At 51.2% G+C, this 25,623-nt stretch overlaps 2 protein-coding genes across 2 annotated transcripts; one reads left to right on the top strand and one right to left on the bottom strand.

Annotated features, from left to right (window-relative positions):
• Nucleotides 1-6,621: 6,621 nt before the first annotated feature.
• OVOL2 (ovo like zinc finger 2) lies at nt 6,622-15,021 on the top strand (the record flags this gene model as incomplete). Its single annotated transcript, XM_084261920.1, has 4 exons — nt 6,622-6,896; nt 7,674-7,864; nt 10,049-10,238; nt 14,708-15,021. Exons 1-4 carry the CDS (start codon nt 6,797-6,799, stop codon nt 15,019-15,021), a joined length of 795 nt encoding a protein of 264 aa, XP_084118046.1. The 5' UTR covers nt 6,622-6,796.
• Nucleotides 15,022-20,101: 5,080 nt separating this feature from the next.
• Nucleotides 20,102-24,468, bottom strand: MGME1 (mitochondrial genome maintenance exonuclease 1; the record flags this gene model as incomplete). The annotated part of the gene is made up of 4 exons (XM_084261894.1): nt 20,102-20,505; nt 21,716-21,848; nt 22,528-22,750; nt 23,931-24,468. 4 exons carry the CDS (start codon nt 24,466-24,468, stop codon nt 20,350-20,352), a joined length of 1,050 nt encoding a protein of 349 aa, XP_084118020.1. The 3' UTR covers nt 20,102-20,349.
• Nucleotides 24,469-25,623: the final 1,155 nt, after the last annotated feature.

Below are 25,623 nucleotides of genomic sequence, written 5' to 3'. Positions count from 1 at the left end.
CTGATGGCAGTGCTTCCCAATGGTGCTGCATCCAGATGGTGCTGCATCCTGATGGTGCTGCATCCTGATGGCAGTGCATCCTGATGGCAAGGAATGTGTGTCTTTTGTATGGATGACCCCACTGAGGCAGACACCTTCGAGCAGCCATACAGGAATATGGAGATGTGGCTGTGCATAGCACAGGGAGGGCGAACATCTCTCTGGAGGACAAAGCCAGGGCGCGGGGTCTTGGCAGACCACCCGCAGTACCCTTTCCTCCCTTCATTCCAGCAGTAGCTGGGGCCTCCTCAGGAGATGTAATCAGGCTCAGGCAGGGAAGCTGCTCATCTTCAAGGGTATCAACACCCACTCTGGATGGACCCACCTGGACAAAGCTTTCTGTGACCTCCTGCCAGAGAAAACCCAAAATCCAAACCCCTGGCCGGAAAGGATGAGCAGCTGGGACCCCGTTTCTTCACTGTTCACGCAGCTGTTGGGTTTGGTGCTTAGAGAGATGGCTCTTGTGAAAATATCAGGGAACCCTGGGGGTTGAGGACCGCTACCACCAGTGACCAGTTGCTAAAGGAGCTGGAGGGGTTCTGACTTGTGTGATCATGGCTTTTGGAGCTTAGAGCCCGTGTGGATTTCCGGGTGTCCAATAAAGGTTGTGCACATGACATTTTTTTAAGCACAGCAGGGAGTAGCTTTCCATCCTCTAGCTACCAATGTGTAGGAAACTCCTGGGATTTCACTACCTTTGCAACCTCTGCTGCTGTATCAGCCTTGGTAGAAACTCACCCAGATTCCTGGGGAGACAGTGGGATCTCAGGAAACCCAGCAAGGAAAAACTGGTAAGCAGCGCAGGCAAAACTGAGGAAAGGGCTTCAGTGTTTCTGCAGCAGAGTTGGTGAGTTTAGGGCTCTGCTGACCACCCTGTGAGAGCAGACACCTCTCCAAAGGGGTCATCCCATCCCCTCCCCCCAGAGTGGTGCTGGACCGCTAGTGGAGGATGTGGTGGGCATGGGTCCCCCAGCAGCCTCTTCCCCCAAGCCTCAGGGTGGCAGGTGCCACCGATGAGGAGGATGCTCAGGGGATGCTGCTGGGGACCCGCACCCGGCATGAGTTTCACCGGGGTGGCTGCGTGCTGTTTCCACAGGGAGCGGGACTCAGAGTCTCAGCGGGGAGTGGCTGGGCAACCTGGGGTGATGCCGGGCGCCCGGAGGGAGCAGAGCCACAGCGAGTGGGCGGCTGGAGAGACAGCGCCAAGCCGGCGGGGGGAGTGGGAAGGAAGCGGAGGTATCGGTGGAGAAAGACAGGGAGACGCTGGGAGTGGCAGGGGCCGTGGGAGGCAGGGAGACAGGAGCCCGGTGAGTCAGCCCGGTGGGGAGCTTTGAAACCCAGCAGGGAAGCACAGGCAGGGCAGGTTCTGCCGCAGCCTGGGGAGCCATCTTCCCCCAGCTGGCACCTTCTCCATCCCTTCTTCCCTGCTCAGCCAAGGAAAGCAGATCGCCCTCCAAACCAGGGCATCTTGCAGAGCCGCTGCTCTCTCCTTCCAAGATAACGCTGGCACGAAGCCACCCAGGCTCCATCCACTGTGGTGAAGTGGTTCTTCATCTAACTGGGGGAGCTGCCAAATCCTGGCTTGGAAGGAGAGCTTCCCAGCGGTCAGGCTCGGCCCCATGGCTGGTGGCACGAGAGGTGTTGTGCGGGTGTGACATGGGCAGTACCTTTGCTCTGTGCCACCCCCAGCGATGCTCACTCTCCTCTGACCTCGTGGGGACCGCGAGCCGGTATTTGGCCAAACGCTGGCACTGGAGATGCCACACTTCGGGTGGGAACCTGCCCCTGGAGCAATGGCAGCCCCTGCGGCAAGGCACGGTGTGTGCGTGCGGGCGGCTGCTGAAACCCAGCTGAGTCACCCCCGTGCTGCAGGTGTGCGATGGGGCACGGGGCGGGTGGAGGGGAGCATCCCCGCAGTCCACACACACTTCAGTGCAGGTGTGGAGCTGCCAGACCAAGGGCAGATATCCAGGTGGAAGGAAAATTGGGGCTGGAAACAGTGTGTGTCCCAGGCACAGATTTTGTTGAGCAGTGGGGCGTTTCCTCTGTGCTCCTCTGTGGGGTCTCACGCTGTGGTCCTCAGCGATCCCCACAATCCTTCTGTGAAGACCCTGCAGCATGCTGGGCTTTTACCGGGCAGTCCAGGGAAGCAGCAGGTAGGGAAAGGCTGCAGAGGAGAGGAGATACTCTCCCTTGTTCTCATATTGGCTGCAATGGCAGCATCTTCCTTCCACAAACCCTCTCCCTTAATGTGGCCAGGATGCAAACCTGGGGCTCCTGGTGTCCTCACAGTGCCTGTTCCCGGGTGCTGGGATGGGCTCCATGTTCACCTTCACACCTCACGTGGGGGAGCGCAGAGCATTTCAAGAAAGGAGTGTCACACCAGGATGCTTCTTGGAGAGGACTGGGAAATATCTTGACACCCAGCCCCTCAGCCATCTCTCCCAAAATGCCTCTTGTAGCAGCCTGGGGGTTCATCAGCTGAACTTGCAGCAGCCCAGATGTCCCAGGCCTGGTGTTTCAGGAACACTATGGACTGCAAAAGATGAAGGTTCATCTTCCCAATGAATAGAAGCTGTGGCATCTCTTGCATGGTCAGTAAACTTGCATAAATCCCCCTGGTGAAGTCTGCTGGGAGCCAGAGACTGAAGGCTGCACTGCTGCATCACCAGGCTCCTGTACCAACCAGGGTCTTATCTCCATCCAGCCTGCTTTGGCTCAAAATTGAGAGAAATTGCCAAAAAAAGGGCTCTGGGTGACCCATGGGCAGAGCATCCCTAGCACCCTCCTGTGTGGGTGTACCTGCTGGTGTCCCTCCAGTTCTGTGCAGGAGGGGCAACGGTAAGGGGCAAGATCCCACCAGGAGCCAAGCATGAAGGTTCCTTTGCTGGACTCTGTACTACAGGCCTGGTTTGCAGACCTTGCCGAGGGGCCGTGCCTGTCGGCGGTGTGCAGCTCTGACCCACTGTAGCATCAAACCCTTGTCCCTGCCAGGGCCGTGTCCCTCCACCCTGCGGGCACAACCTGCTGCTGCCCTGGCAAGAAGGAGGTGGGACATGGCTCCCCAGGGTCACAGGTAACCCACTGCCTGTTCGCAGATCAAACAGAGTCATCGTCCCCTGAGCCATGGACACATCCCTTTGCTTTACCCCTCCTTAACCGAGCATCTCTCCCTCCGCTCTTCTCAAGCCCAGCTCCTTCCCTTGCTCCCTGCACCCACGTCCTCGCCCCCACGCATGCTTTCCCCCACTCCCCTCAAGGTGTTACCTCAACCAGGGGTGAGGCTGAACAGTGAGAGGGAGTCCTCCAGAAGGGACGAGTCCCCTGTGCCCTGCATGTGCTGCCACCGATCCCCCCCACCACCGCCACCACCCTGGGTTAGTTTGGGAAGGAGCAGGGTGCGATTGCGACAGCGACACATGGCTGATTCATTGTTTGATCCCATCTCTCCCTCCTCACTCCCAAAAGATTCGAGTCAAATGAAACACATTTTAGCAGTCAGATCTGTAAGGGTGGGTCCCATTGTGCTTTGACCCTACGGGGCATTTTGTACATTTAATTTGATTTACACCCAAAATGTTAATTTAACATACTGGATTTTCTCCCACACCCAACTAAGGCTGAAAATTAAACAAGATCCTACAGAAAGGTTTGTGTGCCATTATCTCGTTAGCGTTGTTATTGAGTAATTAGAGCACTGGGGCTGTATGTGCAACGCTGCTTCAGCGGGTGTATGGAGAAGGATGCTGGCTGCCTGGTGATGTGTCTGTGGTCAGCCTTGCCGAAGGGTGGCCCAAAGATGATGCTTCATGGTGCCGCGCGGGGCTCCCAGCACATGTGTTCATAGAATCATAGAAACACAGAATCATAGGGGTTGGAAGGGACCTCAAGAGATCATGGGGTCCACCCCCCCTGCCAAAACAGGCTCCCTAGCTCATATTGCACAGGTAGGCGTCCAGACAGGTCTTGAATATGAGAGATGGAGACTCCGCAACCTCCCTGGGCAGTCTACTGGTGGTGGGGCCATGCTATGAGCATGTTCCTCAGGCTCCCCTGGGTTGAAAAACACCAAGGAACGGTGTTTTTAAGAAAAGCAGTGCAGTTTTATTCTGTGTTATGGCCAAGCAGCACCAAGGTTTGGTCAACGGTCTGTATTTCCCCCTGCTAGCTCAAGGGGAAGGCAGCCCACACTGCTGAGATGCTCTGACACGTGTAGGTGGTGCCTCTCCATCCAGCTCCCCTTGCCTGACCGGAGGCTGCAGGACGTTCTCTCCTCCCCATGCCTCTGACGGTGCTGGGCACACCACAGCCCTGACCACTTGTGTCAGGGCTCCAGAGCTGATAATAATTTAGTTCCTGATTCAGCCCTGCTTGTAAGCGCACGTCTGACTTGGAGCACCCAATTAAAGTGAAGTGTGTGCTCCAGGACCTCACTAAATGGGAACCTCAAAGCAGGATTTGAAAAAGCCAAGAAGACATAAAAGTAGTCACAGCAAGCTCTTGGTTCGGGAGTCTTGTGATTAATGTCATTTGCTACCTCTTTTCCTTTAGAAGACAAGGAGTGGTTAAAATAAAAGAAACCTCAGGTTGAAAGCATTGCAAAAAAAATCAATTAAAACCCATGTAGCTGCATTTTGACCTGGAGCAAAATCTCAGACATAACAGAGAAATTACATAGCCTTAAAGAGAAAGAAGGAAAGATAAGGTTTTACGTGTGGTATTGCTGAGGTATTGCCTGAAGGTGTGCTGAGGTGGCTTCTCCCCTGTACCTGTGGAGACTTTAAACTCCCCACAGGAGCAGGGGGGGCTAGGTAGCATCCCCAGCCCCCATGGTCACCCCGGGACCTGTCCCACGGGTCAGTGAGCGCAGGGCTTTACAGCCTTCCTGGAGGGTGAAGTGCTGGGTGGTGGGGTAACTCCTCTGCTGGGGTGAAGGTGTCTGTACCTGTGCATTGCTCCAGTAGACCCTGCTGATATGGGGTACAGTGGTTAGGGCTGCTGTGGCTCCCAGACAGCATTTCCTGGCTGGGAACACCAACTGCTCAGGGATGCTCAGCCTGGAGGATCTCTCTGGGGGTGCAGCACCTGATGCGGTGCTTGGAGCTGGGCGTCCTCCATCCCCAGGACTCCAGCCATTCCCACATCCCCAGGGCTCAGACCCACACAAGAGCTCGCACCAGTTTGCCCCCAGATAAAGTCCCCAGCAGCCCTGCATGGGTGGTCCTTGCCCCAAAGAGTCACTGGACACACACGTTAAGCAGAGGTCTTCCAGTTGGCCACTGCATCTGAAGGTCTGTCCTTCCCAGGAGCTCTAGATCCAGCCCCTGAAGTTACATCTTTGTCTCAATGAAACCAATAGTGAAACTCCCATCAATTCTCTTTGCCCCGTGCTTTGCTCTTTGGGAGAAAAGCAGCAACCTCAGCACAGAGTGATGCTGTTTGAAAGGCCTCTTCATGCAGGGAAACAGCTCTTGGTGCTCAGTCCCACCACCCTGCTCCAGCCCGGTGCCAGCTCTGCTGCAAGGATGAGGAAGGCACCTGAGAGCGGTTCCGCTGCGTTTCATAGAAGAGCAGATGGAATAGGAGGTGTGAGGCAGGAGAAGTCCCCCCCTCCCCCCCGCCAAAACTGCTGCTAAATACCCAAGGACATGCCATGCATGGGCTTCTGCACTCAGGGACCTTTCAGTGCAGTTTTGTGGGTTTTCTTCTGTTTCTTTTGCTTCCTTCCCCCCCAACCCCCCCCACCCCCCACCCTGTCCTCTTGTCTTTTGTTTCATTTCCACTTCGGGAAGAGGGAGAGAGCACAAGAGGTAACAAAAAAAAAAGTGAGGCAGGGTGGGGGGTGGCAGGGGGAGAAAAGGCTGAGGCCGTGACACGTTTTTCATTTTAAATCAATGACTGAAACAACAGAATAAAGCTCTTTTTTAATATATTTTTTTAAAAAAACAGAAGAAAGGCTTGTCATTAAGAAACATAATAACAACTTTCTCTGCCTGCTGCTGCCCCGGGGACAGCTCAGGCTTTTCCCCAGCGCCCTGGGGAGACTTCCCCTCGGCGGGGTGCCCCGGCGCGGCGCGGCGGGGGGGAACGGGGGGGACCCTCAGCGCAGTCCGCGGGATCCGCACCCACCAGCGGGCAGCACCCCCGGCCTCGCCGGGCATCCCGCGGCGGCGGCGGGCGGGTGGCGGGGTAGCGGGTCCGGCCCGGCCCGGCCGTGGGGGGGGGGGGCCCGCAGCGGGACGGGCGGGCGGCAGCGCCCGGGCTCCCCTCCGCTTTTTGCTTTTTTTTTCTTTTCTTTCCTTTCCTTTTCCTTTTCTTTTTTTTTTTTCTTCCTTTTTTTTTTTTTTTTTAATTTTCAGACGTTAAATTCTTTTGCAAACATTCATGCCTTAGGAAGGGCTGGAACAAAGCTCAGCTGCTCCAACCGGTCGGACAGGTAAGCAGACTTGTTGACACCGTTATGTTTGCAGCACGCATGCTCCTTCCCAAGTTTCCTGGTGCATTTTTCTATTCCACCTTATGAAACTTTCCTCCCCCCCCACCCCCCCCTCCCTCCCTCCCCTCCCGCTCCCTTCCCCTCCCCTTCCCCTCCCCGCGCCTCGGCGGCTCTGCCCGGTGCGTGCGGTCCCGCTCCCCGCAGACGGCAGCGCAGCGCCCGCGCCCCGTCGGGCTGCGGGCGGGCGGCGGGGTGAAGCCGCCGCTCCGCTCCGCTCCTTGCCGTGCCGTGCCGTGCCCAGCCGTGCCCCCTGCCCTCGCCATGCCCAGAGCCTTCCTGGTGAAGCGCCGGAGCCCGCAGCCGGCGGTGCGCAGCTGGGATGGGCTGCCCGACGAGGAGAGAGCCGACACCTACATCCCAGGTACGGCGCCGACGGGCTCCTTCCCCCGGCACCGCTCGCCGCAGGGAGGGAGGGAGGGAGGGAGGTCCCGGCCGGACGCTCCGGTCCCCACCGGACGCTCCGGTCCCCGCGGGGTTCGGTGAGGGCGGGTTGGGGATGGGGCTTTGCCGGGCCGGGAGAACCCCGAGGGGGCAGGCGGCGGGCCGGGGAGGGCTGTGCTAAACCTTGATGGGGGGGCTCGGGGACCCTGCCTGCCAGCGGCGGCGGTGCCGGCTGCCGGCCCCAGCGGGCGATGTCGGCCCCATGCCTCGGTAGCATCTCCCTCCCCGGGACCCCCCGGGCATGGGGGGGCGGAGGGGCGGTGCGTGTGTCCTAGAAGGTGGGAAACCTCGTTTGCATGAGAAAGGCGTCGGGGAGGAGGAGAAGAAAGGAACCGGGACGGCGGCGGGGGGGGGGGGTGGGGTGGTGGGTTGTGATGTACTCCTGGCCTCCCCCTCCCTCCTCCTCCTCCTCCTCCTCCTGCCCTTGCCCGGGGTATAACGGGAAGGCGGCGGAGCTGGCGTGTTTGAACTTTGGGACCGTTCGTGTTTGAGTTTCCGATTGCAGCGTGAGCCGGGGATCCTCCCCCGCCGCCCGCGGCCCGCCCGCAGGTTAAACACCGGGGACGGCGGCTCCCGCCCGCTACCCCCCGCCGCTTCCCCTCCCCTGGCCGCGGCTCCGCGATCCCCCTTCTTTATCGCATCTCCCCACTCCTCTCTCCTCTCCGCCCCCCCACCCCCCTCCCCGCTCCCGCTGCAGGAGAGATCGGCTGCGTACTGCTGGGCTACGAGGACAGCTGCAGCCTGGAGAGCAACGGGAGCAGCGGCACCCGGGACGCCGAGCCTAGCGACCCCCCGACCCCCCAGCCCGCCCCCGGCGACTTGGGCGCGGCCGGGGGGATGCTGCTGGACCTGGCCGTCAAGCGCCCCGTGGTCAGGTCGAAAATCAAGGTAACTGCCTGCACCCCCGTCTTCTCATTCCCGGCGATGGGGTGACCCCGTTTCGAGGGCAGGGCCTGGGTGGGGGCTGCGGACGCCGGGTGACAACAGTCCCTCGGGCTCTCTCTGCTAGAGGTGGTGGCACCCGCCCCACGCACCGAGACGGAGCCCCAGAGCGGCTGGCCTTAGGATGGCAGCAGCGGGGCGAGCCTTGTAAGCGATGCACCGTAATCTTCAGTGCCCTTTGCCTTCCCTTATCCCCGCCTGGGACACGCTGCCCCTGACCCGCTTGGCTCGGGTCCTGCAGGAGCTCTGAACCCAGCCAGGAAGGACCAGCCCTGGCAGCCAGGAGTCATGCCCCACGGTGCGTGGGTGGATCTCGTTTCTTAACGTGGGGCCTCCTTAAAAGGCCGCCTTCTAGGTTGTAGTCAAGGCGGCCTGTGGTGAATCTTCCCACCCTCTTCACTTATCACGATAGCAGCTGGGAGAGGTCCTCCTCTGAAGCTGTGAAAGGCCATTGCCACCTTGAGGTAGAGCTGCAGGTTTGGACGAAATGGAGCAATTATCTGTCCATTAACTTCACCCAAGAGCCTCTCTGCTGCCCCGGCAGAAGCCTGTACTGACTGTGCATCCCCTTAGCAGAGCCAGCAGGAGCAGAGTGGAGATTTTGGTCCCCAGGCTGAGAAGGTGAATTGCTCGTGGGCTTTTTGTGGTACCTGAGAACCCAAGACCAAGCTCCTGAAATGTGGTGGTGATGCAGGACCTGAAATGTGGTGGGAGGACCACGTCCATCTCTTGAGCACCCAGGGTTCTCCTCAGCAGAGGTGGGGCCAGGCCACCCCAGTGCTAGGAAGGAGATGTGTTTACTGGTGACTGGTTAACACCTCATTAATCCCTGGATGCTGGTTTGCTGGAAGGAGCTGTGAAAATTCCCACTGTCTCTGCTGGGATGACAGCTTTCGGCCACCGTGTTATTAATCTCATGAGTAACACTAGGCTTTCACCCTGCCTATGTGTAGCTGCATGAGGTGGAGTCCTACCTGTTGGTCAACAGATACCAGGCGGCTCTCTCTCTAGTTTCACACTTTGTGGTTTCACAGCTGCCTCTTTTTGTGTTTTGGGGGTTTTTTTCTTACTCTTTACAGTTTCAGCTAGCATTGCTTCAGTAGTAGGTGAAGAAGGATGGGAAAAATGAGTGGCTTTGCAGGAAAAAGAACCCCCAAATGTATTCCTCTCTTTTGTGTAGAGTTTGCCCCACTGCTCTTTGACTTTAACCTACTTTGTATCACTTAACCTGGGCCACTGACAATAACAGTCACAGTGAAACCTCCTGTTTGGCAGAGCTGAGTTTTCTCAGTGTGCCACAGAAAGTCTCCAAAAGCACCAGAAGATTCAATGGATGTGTGTGTGTAGTGCTGCCTGCTCCATCCAGCTTTCCCCTGGCCTGAGTGGCATGTCCACTCCCCCATGAATAATTAAACTAACAGCAAAGTGTTTGCATCTTCCAGACATTGAGTCTTTCCTCTGAGGAACGCTCTTCCCAAGAGCTGAATCAGTGTCTCCCTTAGTCAAGTTAGATCATGGTGTTGGCACAATATTTTTGGTGTTAGGAGCGGGAATGAGGAGATTAACCCCTAATGACACTCTGTCGTTAATTAACAAACCAGGGAAACCAAGGGGAGGAGATTAGTGCCATTGTTTCAGTCTCTGCCGAGTCAGCACAATGTGCCTTGGTTTATCTCTCCAAACCTATGGGGTTTTTCACCTCTGGCTGGTTTTTGAGGGACCCACAGCAGCTGGAACCGTGAGTAGCGAAGGCCCCGCATGGCTACCACTGTCTCATGCCAGGGAGGGCTTCCCATCCCCGTCTGCAGGCGCACGGAGAGGTGCTTGTAGCCTGAGCCTGCCTGCTCATGGATGTAGCTGGATGAGGGTCCCTGCCACAGGAAGGCATCCAGCACACAGGCTTTGTTTTGACTCCCGAAGCCAAGCTGTCCAGCATCTGTGGCAGCCACCCACCTGATTGCACAGAAGGCTTCACCCAGCAAGAATCTCCCGACCGCTTTCACTTTTCGTTTTGAATGCATCCCAAGAGTCCTTTATCACAGCAATAACCCATCCCTCCGTGTTTTGTTTGTGCTCTGTTAAGCTTTCTCTTGCTGATGCCTACTCACCCAGCCCTCTTCCATCCCTCAGTTCACCACCGGCACCTGTAACGATGCCACGGTGCATAGCTGCGAGCTGTGTGGCAAGGGCTTTCGCCTGCAGCGGATGCTCAACCGTCACATCAAGTGCCACAGCCAGGTGAAGAGACACTTGTGCACCTTCTGTGGGAAAGGCTTCAACGACACCTTTGATCTGAAGAGACACGTCCGGACCCATACCGGTGAGAACACCTTCCCCGGGAGCTTGGGGATGCTGCTGGGTCGCGGGAGGTGGGAGAAAGGGTGAGGTGGGACAAGGATGGGTGATGAAGGTGACCTAGCAAGACAGTAATGCGAACCCCAGGTAAACATCTACAAAAACTTGTGGGGATGTGGTGGAGGAAAAGGAACAGCAGGGATACAGACAGATAAAAGACCTGGGACCAACAAAATCTGAGGAGAAAGTAATGGAATCTGTTTGAAGGAGCGTGTGTGCATGATCCGGTGCACATCCAGATCCGGTGCACGTGTGGCTGTGTGCTGCCGGGGCTGGGTGATCAAGACCAGGATAACTCACCCAGGATAACCCACCTGGGGGAACTCACCGTGCATCGTCGCGAGCGCGGGCAGGCGGTGGATGAAAATGCTTTGCCCTCTAGAGGCAACGAGCAGCAGTTTCTTGGGTTTGTTTTTTTTTTTGGTGAACCTTCACCACCAGTTGTCCTGTGGGATCACAGAATCACATGGTTGTGGTTTGATTTTGGCACTGTCTGGAGAAAGCAGAGTTTGGTTTGTGCTGGGCCTCCAGCTTTTTCAGGGAAACTAGACAATACATCTGACTTCTGCTAACCCTGTGCGCTGCATCCCCACCTGCTTTAGGCTACCAGCTTCCCCAGCCCCCTTTTGGTGCACATCGAGCCATCCAGATCAGTTAGGCCAGGGGTCTAAACCATCTCTACTCATTTGTTGTGTGGGTCACAGCACGGGGTGAAAATCTCTCAACAGCAGTTGGATTGGGAGTGGGTGAAAAAGTTGCCTTTAACCTGGGCTTGTTCCCCCCCCAGTACCAGCAGTACAGACATGACTGGGGATGCTGTGACTTAAGCCCATGATGGCACTGAAAGAAAGAAAAAAACATTTCTTTCTCTTCTCTTGCTTCCATATTACTTCCCTGGGCTGGAGGGACAAACTTCCCGTGGCTGCTCTGCAGTGGGGTCAGTTCCTGAGCCCACCACAAATAGTGGCAGTTACGTTCTTTTGAACTGGATCAGTTGCCCCAGATCCAGCTCCCAGGTCACAGAAGTGCTTACCCTAACCTGGGGCAGGGAGAAGGCCACGTCTCTATCACTCTTTCTTTTCCTTCATGGAAGTGATGCCTTAAATACGTATCAGTCCCATCGTCACCAAGCAAAGACACTTTCTGGCAGGTCAAGCAGGCTCAGGAGGCTTTGACTTCACACAGTAGGGATGTGTCCACCACCTCTCCTGGGCACATTCCGACTTTCCAGATTTGTGGTTACCTGCAAGACCTGCCAGTTATTTGGGCTCAGTCTGCAATGCCCCTTTCTTTGGCTTAGGCCTCATTAACGATGTGCAGGGCTAGAGGTGACGCAAGTGTGTTGGTGGGCAGGAGCTGTTAGCAGTAGAGCTCATGAAAACAAAGCCGCTCATTTCGATGGGAAAGCTTTGGCTGGAGCCAGCAGAGCTTTCATGTGGTGAGGAAACTGCTGGGGAGCTGCCGTGGGGGGTATAGTTGGTGTTTCTGAAATGGGTGATTCTTTTCTCCACCTCATCCTTTGAGATTCAGAAACTAAATCCAAGAGGGTCTCTATTTAGAAGCTAAAAACATGTATAGCTGTGGCAGGTGGGGTTGAACTCGCGATGCAGGAGCGGAGCAAATTTCATAGGACTCTGGAAGGGAAGAAGGACCTTTGTACTGGATGGGAATGTAAAACCCACTGGTCTGGATAGGTGAATCTCATGATTAGGTTGTCCCCAGGTTGACTAGAAGAAATCTGGCATCACTATTTATCCTCTTTGGTGTAAAGCCAGGATGAACACCCCTATGTATTGCATTTGCTTGGTGCTTTGGGTCACAGAGGGGCAAGAAGGCTGCAGCAGCAGCACGGGTAGCGTATTGGCATGGATCTTTTCCAGGATGAAATATGGCATCTCCGAAAACGTTGGCCTTTGCCTATGCCAAAGTTAATTGCTTATTCAGGAAAGACAGACTAGATTTGAATGTTAAAAGATGACAGATGGGTTGGATGTGGTAGTGTGGGCTTTATTTTGTAGCTCTAGGTTATTTTGTAGCTCATCTACCTGCACCTTACTGAATATCAGTGTCCCAGTGGCGATCGCAGCGCCGTGTTTGTAACCAGCCTGTGCGGCTGTTGGGCAGTGTCAGAGAGAGCGAAAGCCAAATGGCCCAGTTTAGCTTCACAGCATAAGCAGAGCCACACGTTAAAAAGTAACTAACATACCCAGTAAAATCAAAGTTTAAAACGATTCCTAAGTAATGAGGAGGTTCCCAAACCCTTGATGGGCTGTGCCATCCTGGCACGACCCCTCTTGCGCTTGCACTCGTGCCTGTGGAGCACTGCGGGCACCAGGAACCGAGGCTGTGGAGGTTTAAATTGCCTCCAGGTGAGCATGAAACAGCACCCAAAATATCTCTGTGTAAAAGATAGACAACATTTTTGCTTGTGAATTCTAATGAAGACGTGGAGTTTCTCTCCAGTCACAGTTTAACATCATTAAATGAAGCAGTCTCACAGCAGCAGGTGTCAGGGAACTGCAGTGTTGATGGTTTAAGCTGGTGCATGGGGATAACCTCCTTTCACAAGACTTGCAAAAACCCAGTCAAGTTGTTGCTTATTAGGACTTCTGAGCGGTTTGGATTCCTAGTAGGAAGGTCAGCAGCTGAGCAGTGAACTTAAAACATGAGCAAAGTTACAGCCATCTGTATGGATGTGTGTGTTTGCCCTGTTTTGCCTGGCTATTACTCACCGTAGGTCTGATCTTCCATACACTTGTGTTTCGTTAGGAAAAGAGAAGGGTTTAGTTAAGTCCTTGCATCAGTTTTAAGGCTGGTTTTTGCTTTAACTTACTGAGCTAGCCTAGGAGGTAAAATCACAACTGGTTTAGGTTTTTTTCAACACTCAGCTTCTCATCACGGAAGTACTGGGGGGGTGGTGGTTGTTAAATCACTGGTGGCAAAAATCCACACTCCTCACTGCTCAGTGTTTTCATAATGTTGGTTGCCTGTACTGAACGAAACCGCTCAGGCATCCAAATCACAAGCCAGCCCCTTCTCCCTTCCCTGGAGACACGCACACTTATTTCGTTCACCTTCAAGCACTTCTCTTCCAGACCTTGAGCTTGTCATCTCAGCCATCAGGTCTATGTTCTATGGAAACACTCACTTGTTTGAAGGGCTGTGATGGCTGTATGCTCACGCTGGGCTGCCGCTCGCTCGAAGCCTCCTTTAGCCCTGCTCAGGCAAAGAGAAAAATTAACATCTTACTCAGATAGAAGATTTCCTGCATTATAAAAGCCAGAATGAAAGGTTAGCTGAAACTGCTAGTTTTAGCTAATCACAGGGCTTCCGAAAGTCAGGACTCTGTTCTGAAAGGGTTGATAATGGCTCTTCTGGAGGACCAAAGTGCTGATGGGAGCCTGTTATCCTCAGTGTCTGCCTGCGTCGCCTCAAAACTTTTCTATCAGCCTATTCCTAGAAATTGTAGTCTGGGAGTAAGAATGGTTTATTTAGACAGTTAGTTCCTGGGGCTAGTAGCTGCTCAGTATCTGCCCAACAGCTGATACACCAGAGCCTTGCTCTTAGCTGGTTCCTTAGAATCAGAGAATAGAATCACAGAATCACAGGGGTTGGAAGGGACCTCGAGAGATCATGGGGTCCAACTCCCCTGCCAAAGCAGCTCCCCAGCTCATATTGCACAGATCAGCATCCAGACGGGTCTGGAATATCTCCAGAGAAGGAGACTCCACACCCCCCTGGGCAGCCTGTCCCAGGGCTCTGTCACCCTCACTGGGAAAAAGTTCTTCTGCACATTGGTACAGAACTTCTGTGCTCCAACTTGCAGCCATTACCCCTTGTCCTGTCTCCACAGACCACTGAAAAGGGGCTGGTTGATTCCCCCTGTGTCCCATACTTAAGATATTTATAAACATTAATAAGGTCCCCCCTTTAGTCTTCTCTAGGCTGAACAGTCCCAGCTCACTCAGCCTTTCCTCATAGGGGAGATGCTCCAGGCCCTTAATCATCTTTCTAGCCTCCTCTGGATTCTGTTTCCAGGAGATCCCTGTCCTTTTTATACCAGGGAGCCCAGAACTGGACACAATACTCCAGGTGGGGCCTGACCAGGGCAGAGTAGAGGGGGAGGATCACCTCATTCGACCTGCTGGCCACACTCCTCCTGATGCACCCCAGGATCCCATTGGCTCTCTTAGCCACCAGGGCACACTGCTGGCTCATGGCCAACCTGTTATCTACCAGGACCCCCAGGTCCTTCTCCACAGAGCTCCTCTCCAGCAGGTACTGATTCCAGCAGTTATTCCTTCCCAGGTGCAAGGCTCTACGCTTGCTTTTGTTGACCCTCATTTGGTTTCTTACTGCTCCCCACCGCGTTGACTTCCTTGGTCACGGGGAGGGTGGCTCAGACCGGTAACCCGCTGCCTTTCCCCGTCTCAGGCATTCGCCCTTACAAGTGCGAGGTGTGCAACAAGGCCTTCACCCAGCGCTGCTCCCTGGAGTCCCACCTGAAGAAGATCCACGGCGTGCAGCAGCAGTACGCCTACAAGCAGCGGCGGGACAAGCTCTACGTGTGCGAGGACTGCGGCTACACGGGCCCCACGCAGGAGGACCTCTACCTGCACGTCAGCAGCGTCCACCCGGGAAGTGCTTTCCTCAAAAAGACCTCCAAAAAACTCGCCGCGGTCTTGCAAAACAAACTGAGCCCTGTCCTGCAGAGGAACTCCAAAGATGAGGAGGACAAAGATGAGTAGCAGGGTGGATTACAGTGGCCTAAAGGAATGAAGTTTACATGTAAGGACTACACATATATATATATTATTTTTTTAAAAAAAACAAGTTTTGAAAGAAACTCCAAAAAGGGATGCTTTCCTTAACGGGACCCTCTTGACGTTGGTAGAACCCCAACTTAAAAGAAATATTCCCATATACCATGCAAACATCAGCCCTTTTTAGCTTGTTTTACAACAAAAAAGGGGAAAAAAAAACCAAAGGGAAGTTTGGAAGAGGCTGTCACCTCTTGGATGGAGTATTTACTGAACTGACATTCAGGCAACCTGTTTCCTATTTTAGCTCTACCACACACTCCAAGTGCCCACTGACAAATAAGTTCATCTTTCCCCAGGGTATTTTTGTAAAAACAGTAACAGTCGCTGCCTGCAAAAATGACTTTTGAGCTGTCTGGGTGAAAAGTGTCCTGTAAGAGCAGCTACTAGTACATTGTTCTATGCAAAATGAATTAAAATGGTCTGAAGTAGTACTCTGTATCAGTAAATAAGATAAAATGTGCAAATAACCTTAACTCTAGCCCCTCCCTGTGCAGAAAACTGATGATTTGTGGAAGCGTGATCCAAGGTGAGGTGAAACTTTGTGGTAAGGATGCAGAACTAACTTCTTCCTCCCAAACTTTCTCCACTAGCAAATGGCATTATTCCAGGGCAGACTCACAGTCACGTTTTAGGTACTTTAAGCTGTGAACTTACTGTGTCATGTGTAGATTTAAGTGTAACCCTAACTCTTGACTTTTCCTGGACTTGTCCTGCTCACTTGGGGGATTACTACCACGTGCTCCTAACATCCATTGGTACCAACCCAGAAACCCAAAGAAAACACTTGAATGACTTGAAGATATGTATGTTTCTGTCATGATGAAATGCAAATGTGTGTGTATTTTATGGTATGTGTGTATGTTGAGGGGGGTGTGTGTGTGTGTTTGGTTGGGGAATATTTTTTTCCTTTTTCTTGATGGAGTGCCTGCTTGCTAACAGCACAGAGCAGTGCAATGCAGGGAGGAGGGAGCCTCTCAGCCTGGCCCTGCCTCCTGGGATCAGTGCAAAGCTGTAGGCATCAACCTGGCTTCTCATCTGTAACTGCTGTGAGCCTAGAAGGCTTCTAGCAAGACTGGTGCTACAAGGGAAGGAGGTGGGGATGATGATGGAGGACTGGTACTGCATCTCTGGGCGATTAGGGCTCCTCCTCTAGCTCAGCTCCTGTTATCCCAGGGGGGCACTGTGCCAGTGCATCACCACACTCAAATTGAAGAATTTTTTTCCTAATATCCAACCTAAATCTAACCCCTGCCAATTTAAAACCATCCACCCTCATCCTATCATTCCATGTCCTTCTAAAAAGTCCTTCCCCAGCTTTCCTGTTGGCCTCTTCAGGTACTGGAAGGTGCTATAAGATCTCCCTGAAGCCTTCTCAGCCTGTCTTCATAGGCCCTCTAATGCACCAGCCTTCTAATCATCTTCGTGGGCCTCTCTCCCTGCCTGTGTCAGGGGATTGGAACTTGAGAATCTTTGAGGTCCCTTCCAACCCTGGCCATTCTATGATTCTATAATAACCACAGGGGTAGCCTACAGGGACTATCAAGTGTGAATTTGGGGATTTAAAAACCAGGGGAGAGGGATGCCCATGGGCCTCAGGTTGCTGACACTACCTGACACTTTCAAGACCCTTCAGAAGCTGCTGCAGCCCATACTGAGCACTTGGGTGCCTGTTCTAAGAGTGACAGGGTGGGGTGGTAACTTTCCCAGCAACCATGAGTTACTCAAGCTCATGTTTCGCCTGTCTCTTAGGAGACACAGACACTGAACAGGTTTTTTACCTCAAATTAAACGCACAACAATTAATGGATTTCGTTTGGAAATTCAAAAATCATCTTAAATCATGCTCAAAATAAAGCTGTACAACTGGGGAGAACCTGCTGGATTCCATATACATTGAAACAACAGCTGAAGAGTAACTCACCTTAAATAGAGTCATAGCCAGGACCTTCATCATCACCCTCACTGGAACGATAATCTGAACGTCTCTGTGAGAATTGTAAAACATCTTCTCAGTTTGCCTCAGTTTTGTATGGGCATCTGCTTGGGGCTCCCTGCTGGGGAAAAGCTTTCAGGGGCTTTTAAAGCATTTCTAATTATATTAATCTGACTGTCGGTGCTTGGGACCTTGAGAACAAGGATAATAAAGTGACACCACCGTGCAAAGAACAAACTTGTCATCCTGTGTGAGGTTCACAGGGTGTTTTATTAAAGGGGAAGTCCATGGGAGAAAAGCACCTGAGGTAAACGAGAAGATCTCTAGTTTGCAACAAGAGCTAAAGCCCACACACCGGTCCCCAGCTCTCTGAAGATGATGCGATTGTAACCGAGCGGTGTAAGTAGAGGGTTGCTCACTGTGGGCGACGCTTGCGTGCTTGCAGTGACATCAACAGGACTGCCTGGCTAAGAGAGGCGTCAACAGCCGCTTCAGCCAACTGAACACTCCCTGATAACCTGCTTGGTGAGGTCTCTGTCATCAAACTTACCCGTTGAGTTCAGCGCTTGGCTGAGTCCACCTCAGCGCTGAGTAGCGTTCACCTACCTCCAAAGGACTCTGTGCTTAGCTCCCTGAAACCTCAGCCCTAACACAGAGCAACAGAGGTGTGGCCAAACCCCTCCCCGTTTGTCTGTGTGTGGGGGGTTTCCCCCACCATAGCACACCTTGCTTTTTATTTCCCTCCAGCATCCCTGCCCAAAGAACTACAGACAAGTGCTGGTGACACATCTGTGTGAGCTCAGTCAAAGCACTCCCAGCAACAGAGGCACAGTGCACAGAAAGAACCCCACTCTAGTTGGAGAGCAAAGCTCTGACAAGCTGGACGCTGCAGCTGCAGTAACTGCCTGCTGGGTTTTTGGCAGAGGACAGGTACACCCCGTAGCAGGGTCCTTGGGCATGTCAATCTGACGGTCTGGCAAGTCAGTTTAAACCACTCCCAACATGGGTTGGAGGTTGCAGGACTCTGGCAAATCTGCCAGTTCTGTTACACGACGAAAGGACATTGCTTGTGCCTCTGCAGAGGCGTCCCAGAGCTCACGCAGGGATGCTGGCGGCAGCCAGGCACCAGGAACTTCCAGCGGCCCTGCCTTTGAAGGCTGCTGGCCGCCTCCTGGCTCTCTGATGGTACAGGCGCACCTGAGACTTACAGATCGGTTTACAAACTGGCAGTGCCGGGGAGCTGGCAGCCTTCCTCAGACACCAGGCCTTTGTTAAACAAATGATGGCAGGTGAAGCCAACAGGTGCCCAGGCTTGGGATGCGTCCTTATTTACTGGGAGGCGGGAGGAAGCTGAAACCTCACCCGATTCTGAGACACTGAAGGGCTGTATGATGTGCCCGTGAAGGCGCCAGTCCCACACAGACGTCACCCAACCGTTCCACACACTCTCCATTTATCAAATCCAAATCAACACAGGGAACTCAGCACATTTCATCTCCTGCTTCTGCCCAGGGCATCTTACCTCTTGCTTGTGCCCACCCCTTTCGTGCCCACAGAGCTATCTTGCGCGGAAAATTGACCGTGTTCAGCTGAACCACCCCCTTGCTAAAACTTTGTGATGTGGGAAGGTACTTGTAGAACAGGTACAACTTCTGAGCGTGCACCCAGCGTCGCCGTGGTTAGTCATCTCACAACCCAGTTTCCCAGTCTCCATAGTTGGTCTTTTTAGATAGGAATCTACTTAAGCACAGGGTAATAACCGTACCATCACCAGACCAGGTTGGAATAAGCAAGTCCCACTAGAACCAAGTCTCACGGCGTAGGTTTCCACAGCTCAGTACTCTGGAGGAACAGCAGATTAAGTGCTACAGAGGTTTAAGTTTCCTCAGCAGCAAGCCTGCACATTGGGTTTTATAGGTATGGTTCTGGATGGTTTTCTTGAAGCTTATGGGCTGGGCTGTATTTTTATTTGTAATCAGCAGTTGTGGTGTGAAAACTCATAGATGTGATTCAGATTAAAACAAAGAGAATGAGGAAAAAAGCTTTCCTCTGTGCGACAAAGCAATCCCCCCCGACATCATCACAGCTCATTCTGTGTCTTACAGGCTTGGTTTGATGAAACAAGCCTCAAAAGTAACTTCTGGTTTAGAACATTTATACACAAACTTATATCCAGGCTTGGAGGTTGGTGGCCCTGCCTGTGGCAGGGTGGTTGGAGCTCTATGATCCTTGGAGTACCTTCCAACCCAGACCATTCTATGATTCTATGATTAGGGACGCCCCGCTCCCCCCCTTTCCCCCCCCAACACAAAACCAAACCACCCCAGAAAACAAATCAGCAGTTTCTTTGCTCCTCAAAACACCCAGCTTCAAAGTCACAAGCCTGCTTTTGTAAAGAAACCTCTTCACGCTGGGCAACGTTATAGCCAGACTCTGGAGATGGTTCCACACGGATCATGGAATATCCTGAGCTGGAAGGGACCCAACTCTGGATGGGCTCCTTGTGGCTCAGACCCACAGCTCACAACCCAAGGTACAAAGCCTGTTGACCCTCTCACTCTTCCTTTCTGCGGGCCAGGCAGCCAGTTAGAAACCTGCAGGAGGAGCCACCAGTAGTCGTCAGACTTCCACCTTCCCAGAACACTTGTTGGAAACTCCTAAGGGTATCGGGTACAATTTGGTGCCTCTTTTACCAAGTCATTTCTACTCAGCAATTGCTTTGTCTCAGTATTTTACACGAGTGCTTATGAGATCTTTGGCTGTTATTCTGAGCGCAGTTTTTCCAGTTGCTGCCTTAGAAAAACCACAAACAGTAACACGCTGGTGAACAGAAACCTCTGAGATGAGCAAGAGCTAAGCCGACTGAAACCCAGTCTATTAGACTCATTTGTTTACTGTTTGCATCCTCTCAGCTCAGACAATGCAAATGTCCTTTTCCTTTAGCTCACCGACTTCACTTACAAAGTCTCAGCTCTGCAACAGTTGGGTTTTTTTCTCAAAAATGACAAAAGAAGGATGATTTAATCAAACTGCTTTACTTGATAATGGGAAACTTTCCTATTAAGCTCAGGTTGTATAAACTCTGTGGGGAAAAACAGATTAAGTAAATCGGCTTTATCTGGCCAGGTCCACTTAAGTCACCTACAACACAAGTTGGGGAGTGTAAGACACATCCCCCATGCCTAAGTTTTTCTTCTTCCCTGAGGTGTATGTAGGGGCGGGGGGTACCTTGGTATTAAGAAAGTAGCCAAAGTTACTCCACAAAGAGCTTGTATTCAAATGGAAGATTTAAACAAGGGATGCTCGCTCCGGCTCTGCGCTCAGACCACTTGCTCCTTGGAACAGTTCCTGTCTGTGTACTCTTCAAGACGCAAAAGCCACTTGTTCCAGTACTGAGAGCACAGCCCAGGGTCCATGAAATGGGGGTGGGCAGGGGAGCCGTTCTTATATGCAACCACAACAAGCCCACAGCGCACCTATGGTTAAAAGCAGAAGATGGTTAGAAATCCAATGCTTCTATGCGACTTTAATCAGCAATTCACACTAAACCTCACTGCCAAGCATCACCCTTAAATTAAAAGTACCTTAGATAAGAGAAGGGGAATAAAAAGAGTAATAACCTCCTGTAAAATACTTGGAGAGACTGACATTCAAACGCTGAGAGTTCAAAGCTCTGACTGACTTTGGTGAGAAGTGGAGGACTCAAACCCTGAGTATCAGACAGGGTCTAGTTAAACTGGTAAAATGCCCAGGTTTTGCCTGGGTCATGTAACCAGACCTACAACGTGCTCCAGTATCAGCCTGGATGGAAAATGGTTACTTAGGTGCGTTCCGACATCTCTCACACCTGACAAACAGCTCTAATCCCCACCCCACAGAGCTCCTGGGGTGAAGAGAAAGTGGGGTGGAGGCAGGAGGTTAATAGCAGAATTTTGGAATTACTGCCTGTATTTCACTCTGCAAGGACCACATCTGTCAAGTGCTTGTGTTTACTGAGCTCTGCAGTACTCTTGCCAGTCCTGTGAAGAACCTATGAATTACCCTGCTCTCTTCTGCTTTCCACTCCCCCTCTTCCACGCTTTGCATTGAAACAACAATCCTTCAGGCCAAGCAGGCCTGGCTAGAATTGCTTCTGGAGTCTTTAAGAATATTATTCCACTGTCATCTGATTAAGTGACTGACAACACCCTGCCTTCCTCTGAGGAAACACTGTACCACTCCCAAACATTTCAAGTAAATCACTTAGTCCCTCATTTGCTAGTGGGATGTAGCAGCACATGATGCAAGCGATGCCCTCCCACCGTATTTCCCCGTTCACAGGCTCTTTTGCTTTACTTCCTCTCCTCCTGCTTCCTACTCACAACACAAGCAAAAACCACACAGAACAAAGCCCAGGTGCCATGTCACTGTGAGTTCACCTAGCCTCCTAAGATGCTGAGCATCCCTGCGTCCCACTGGGTTCCTTAAACCCAATGAAACAGCCATTGCTGACAGGCACAGGATTAGCAAGAGTAGCAGAGTTATTTCATGGTATGTCAGCTTAATCTGATCTAAGACCAGGCTGTTTTGTTAGAAACCCTACCAACAGTTCCATGATGGATAGCAGATGCTAAAGGCAGTAGGTGGGAAGAAATGAAAATAATGTGGATGCTGCTGCTTGTCCTGGCAGGTAGCAGGGCTACTGACCTGGAAGTCATAATTGGCATCATGATTTATGGCTCCAATATATGCTGCAACCTGTAGCGGGTTGTCAAAAGTATTCCTCAGAAATGGCTTTGGTTTCTCTGAAGTTTTCCAGTCAATCACACACAACTGGCCTCTGCATAAGAGAACAAGACAGGACAATGTTTTAAACTCAAGTTCAGTCACGGTGAGAAACGAGGCAGGGGACCGCAAAGAAAGGCGTATCACTCCGCCTGTTTCACCCTGATGTCACGTTGCTCATTCCTTCCCCCAGCCCAAGTCTCTTCCACAGCAGCAGTTCAGATCACAGAAATCAAGACTTGCTGATATCTACTGCAGTTTCTTGGCAACTGCTCATACCACCTCATACCCTGCTCCGGCAAGAATTCTCCATGTGGAGCTATAGCTGTCATCACAGAATGGTTTGGGTTGGAAGGGACCCCAAGGATCATAGAGCTTCAACCCCCCTGCCACTGGCAGGGACACCAACCTCCAGGCCTGGATCTACACAAGGTTGCCCAGGGCCCCATCCAACCTGGCCTTGAACACCTCCAGGGATGGGGCATCCACCACGTCTCTGGGCAGCCCGTTCCAGCACCTCACCACTCTCTCTGTAAAGAACTTCCCCCTAATATCTGATCATCAGATTCATCCAGGGGAGCTCACGCCTCTCGCCCCTCTTACAAGACCCTTTTCAGCTTCCCCCCAGGAGATCACCAGCACACCTGCTCCAGCCTGGGCCACAGCCTCCCAGGTGCCAGGGAGCACCACACAACACTGGCACGACCAGGTTTCTCAGAGAAGCAGTACCTCACCGATACTTAGCCACGCAGTCTACCAGGCCCAGGTACTGGAGAGCCTCGTGCTGAACAGCACTTTCCAGAGCTTTCACTTCGCTGATGTCTTTTAAGACGTGCTGCACACTCGATAAGTAGCCGGAAATAACAGCATCTTCTCCTTGCTCCTTGGCTGCCACCTCTTCAGACAGGAATATAGATTCCAAGGCTGCATGAAAGAGCTCTCCTTGGAGGAAAAGTTCTACAAAAGTGTGAAAAAAAATCCACCCCACATTTTAGGCACTACTCATAATACCTGATGGACTTGTATTCTAGATACTACACAACATGGCCTTTATACCAGTCCTGGGTTTTGTACTGAAAGCTTGAGGACGTGCAGAGGAGAAGGGAATGAGACAGAAAAATACACTGTCTGCAGTGAAATTAGTATCTCTTATGTCAATGTTTACTTAACTTTTTTGTTCTAATTCATCAGAAACAAAATATGATTTTTAATGTATTCAAAGGAATTTGTGAATTAAAATATTATCCCAGGGTACTTCAGCTGCATTTGCTCATTCTGCTGTGTTAGTTCATTTGGATGGAGCTAATCTCCTCCTGATATGGGTGGGCACAGTTCTACAAGTAAGGGCTTATCTCAGAAATGATTCCAAGAAAGATAAATTTTAAATAGCTTGTCATGTCAACATATTCACTGAAATGCTTGTTACTAAGTTACTACTCAGTAACTCAAAAAGCATAAACAAAGGATACTTAGTTCTAAAAAGCATAATAATCCATCTAAAGAGTGCTCAAGTACTTCTCAACCTTGCTACAAGAGGTTACTTACTATCCCCTGGGTCCTCAAAGATCTGCTTTGGTCCTACAGCTTGGGGTAAGTCACATTTGTAGGTCTGACAAAATTAAAATTTCTAAATGCACAGCAATTTCATAGCAGAGGCTATTTGTACACACACTGGATAAAGCTAAGCAGTTACTGCAGAACTTCAGCATAAACAGCAAGACTTGGGTTTTTTTAGAACATTTAGGGTGATATTTTCAGAATTTCTATCACATTAGAAAGTAGATCTGTGTCTGCAAACAGGCTCACTAAGATCAGCTGGAAAATAGGTATCTGTAAAAAGACAGTATCACTTGGAGAAATAAAGGAGAGACAGGACAGAGCAAAGGATGTCTACAGTCTAATTCTTGTTTCCTACGCATTTCTGAACCCATATCAGTAGTCCTAGAACAAAGACAGAGCTTAGCCTCACTGATAACATGTGTGCTCATAACACACTCTTGCTCCTTGAAACTGAAACTTAATGGATTTCCAAAACACTTGACTTGCAGGGCCAGACACAGCAGCCATGCCAGCACACCCCAGCCCCACTATTCAGACTACTGCTTCTACTTTGTAATCACACTGTGGTTGCACTTACTTTTACTATACTCTGCAAAACCATCCTGGCCAAGTTCCAGTATCATTTTCTGCTTCCATCTCTCTAGATAAAAGCTTTGCTGTGGAGACATGGTCTGTTGAAGAATACGGGTAACACTGGGCATATTTGTTTTCTGTAAAGAGATTTTCGTGGGGAGGCTTGAATCCCTGCTGAGAGGGGCAATTTTCTTGCTGGAGTTTATCAAAGGAACCCAGTTCTTGGGAGTTTTTGTTTCAGCTTTAACCAGAGGTCTGTGTTTATCAGGTGGCCCATATAGCAAATTGTCTTCTTCAAGTATTGTTTCTGGTGTCTGGGCACTGGTTTTATAGGATGTAACAGAGTAGACCAAGTTCTTGTATTTTTCTTGGTCAACTTGTTCATAACTGTTCACTTTTTTCTTCTTACTGTAAAGGCAAGTGGAGGTAGCCAGACACAGATATGGGAACTGCTTTTGGCAAAAAGGTATCTGAAAAAGCATTCCCAGTTTCCCTGGTTTCCTGTACAGTGGCTGTAGGAATTTCATTCTGACAAGAAGCATTTCTGAGTAGTTAAAAGTTTTCTTTCTTCTCTCAAGAATCTGTCTGTGGGTTACCATATTTTCTCCCTGTGGAAAAAGAAATCTGTGATTTCCAGATTCATAAAACCCCACCTACAAACCTAGTTTTGTCCTTTGCCAAAGAAAGAACTGCTGTGGCCATAAATCATCTTCATACACTTCATGCCACCAAAATGCCATTAGATAAATAATACAGTAAGAGAAAGAACTGATATGCAATGGGAAAAGGAAATGGTCCCAAAAGGAACAGGTGCTGTTCTGCAAAATCCCAAACAGGGCAAACAGATAAAAACACTGCAAGCAGCAAACGCTGTAGCAGAGGATGTGCTTACAGCCACAGCATCAGAACTGTCCTGAGAAGAGCCACAGAACACTGATCTGCAACAAACACCTCCCACACACTGCCCTCCCAAAGAGGGAGGGGGAAATTAAAAAAGGCTATGCAGAACAGAACGAAACAAACCCATTGTTAGGAGGTATTAAAAGCAAGTACATTTATAGTGGATGCCCAGCTTAAGGGGATTTTGAGGACAAAGTGACTTTTGGAGAATAAAACCATGTTTTTCTTCCATACACCTAGGAGGAAGCAGGCAGCAGCAGTGTATGCATGTTGAAAGTGGGAGACCAGACTGGGAAAGCCAAAGAAAACCTGCAGGTATCCCCAGATTCAAATAAATCTTTTAAAAATAAAAGTGTTTTCCTAAACTGAGTTTCAAACATCCTTATGTTCTAAGATGCTTAGGAAGTTTAAAAGCAAAAGCAGTACAGCAGAATTACCCTTCACAGCACAGCTTTCAAAACTGCATTGTAACTGTAGTGCTAAGTCCTAGGGAACTTTATGGCCATGGATAAAATGTAGAGACTTGAATGTCTACATCTCTACAGTGTTTGATAGTGGAATTGAGGCCCTACTCTCTTACTGAAAGTTACCTGCTTACCATTACAAAGTTCCCTTCTGCAAACAAAGAACACAGACAATGTATGCTGCCAACTAACTGTTACTCTTTTCTTTCCCCACACTGCTTCCACAGCGTTCTTCACAGGCTGCCCAAGCCCTAGGGGCCACTGAAAACAAAGCAGGAGTTACTTTGTATAGACAGATCTTGTGCTCATGTAGAACTGCAGTGACACCAAGGT

This window comes from Gallinula chloropus (genome assembly GCF_964237585.1).
Source record: "Gallinula chloropus genome assembly, chromosome: 3".
Taxonomy (NCBI): Eukaryota; Metazoa; Chordata; class Aves; order Gruiformes; family Rallidae; genus Gallinula; species Gallinula chloropus.
The sequence above is the reverse complement of the archived record's forward strand: the minus strand, read 5'-3'. Positions and strand labels throughout refer to the sequence as shown.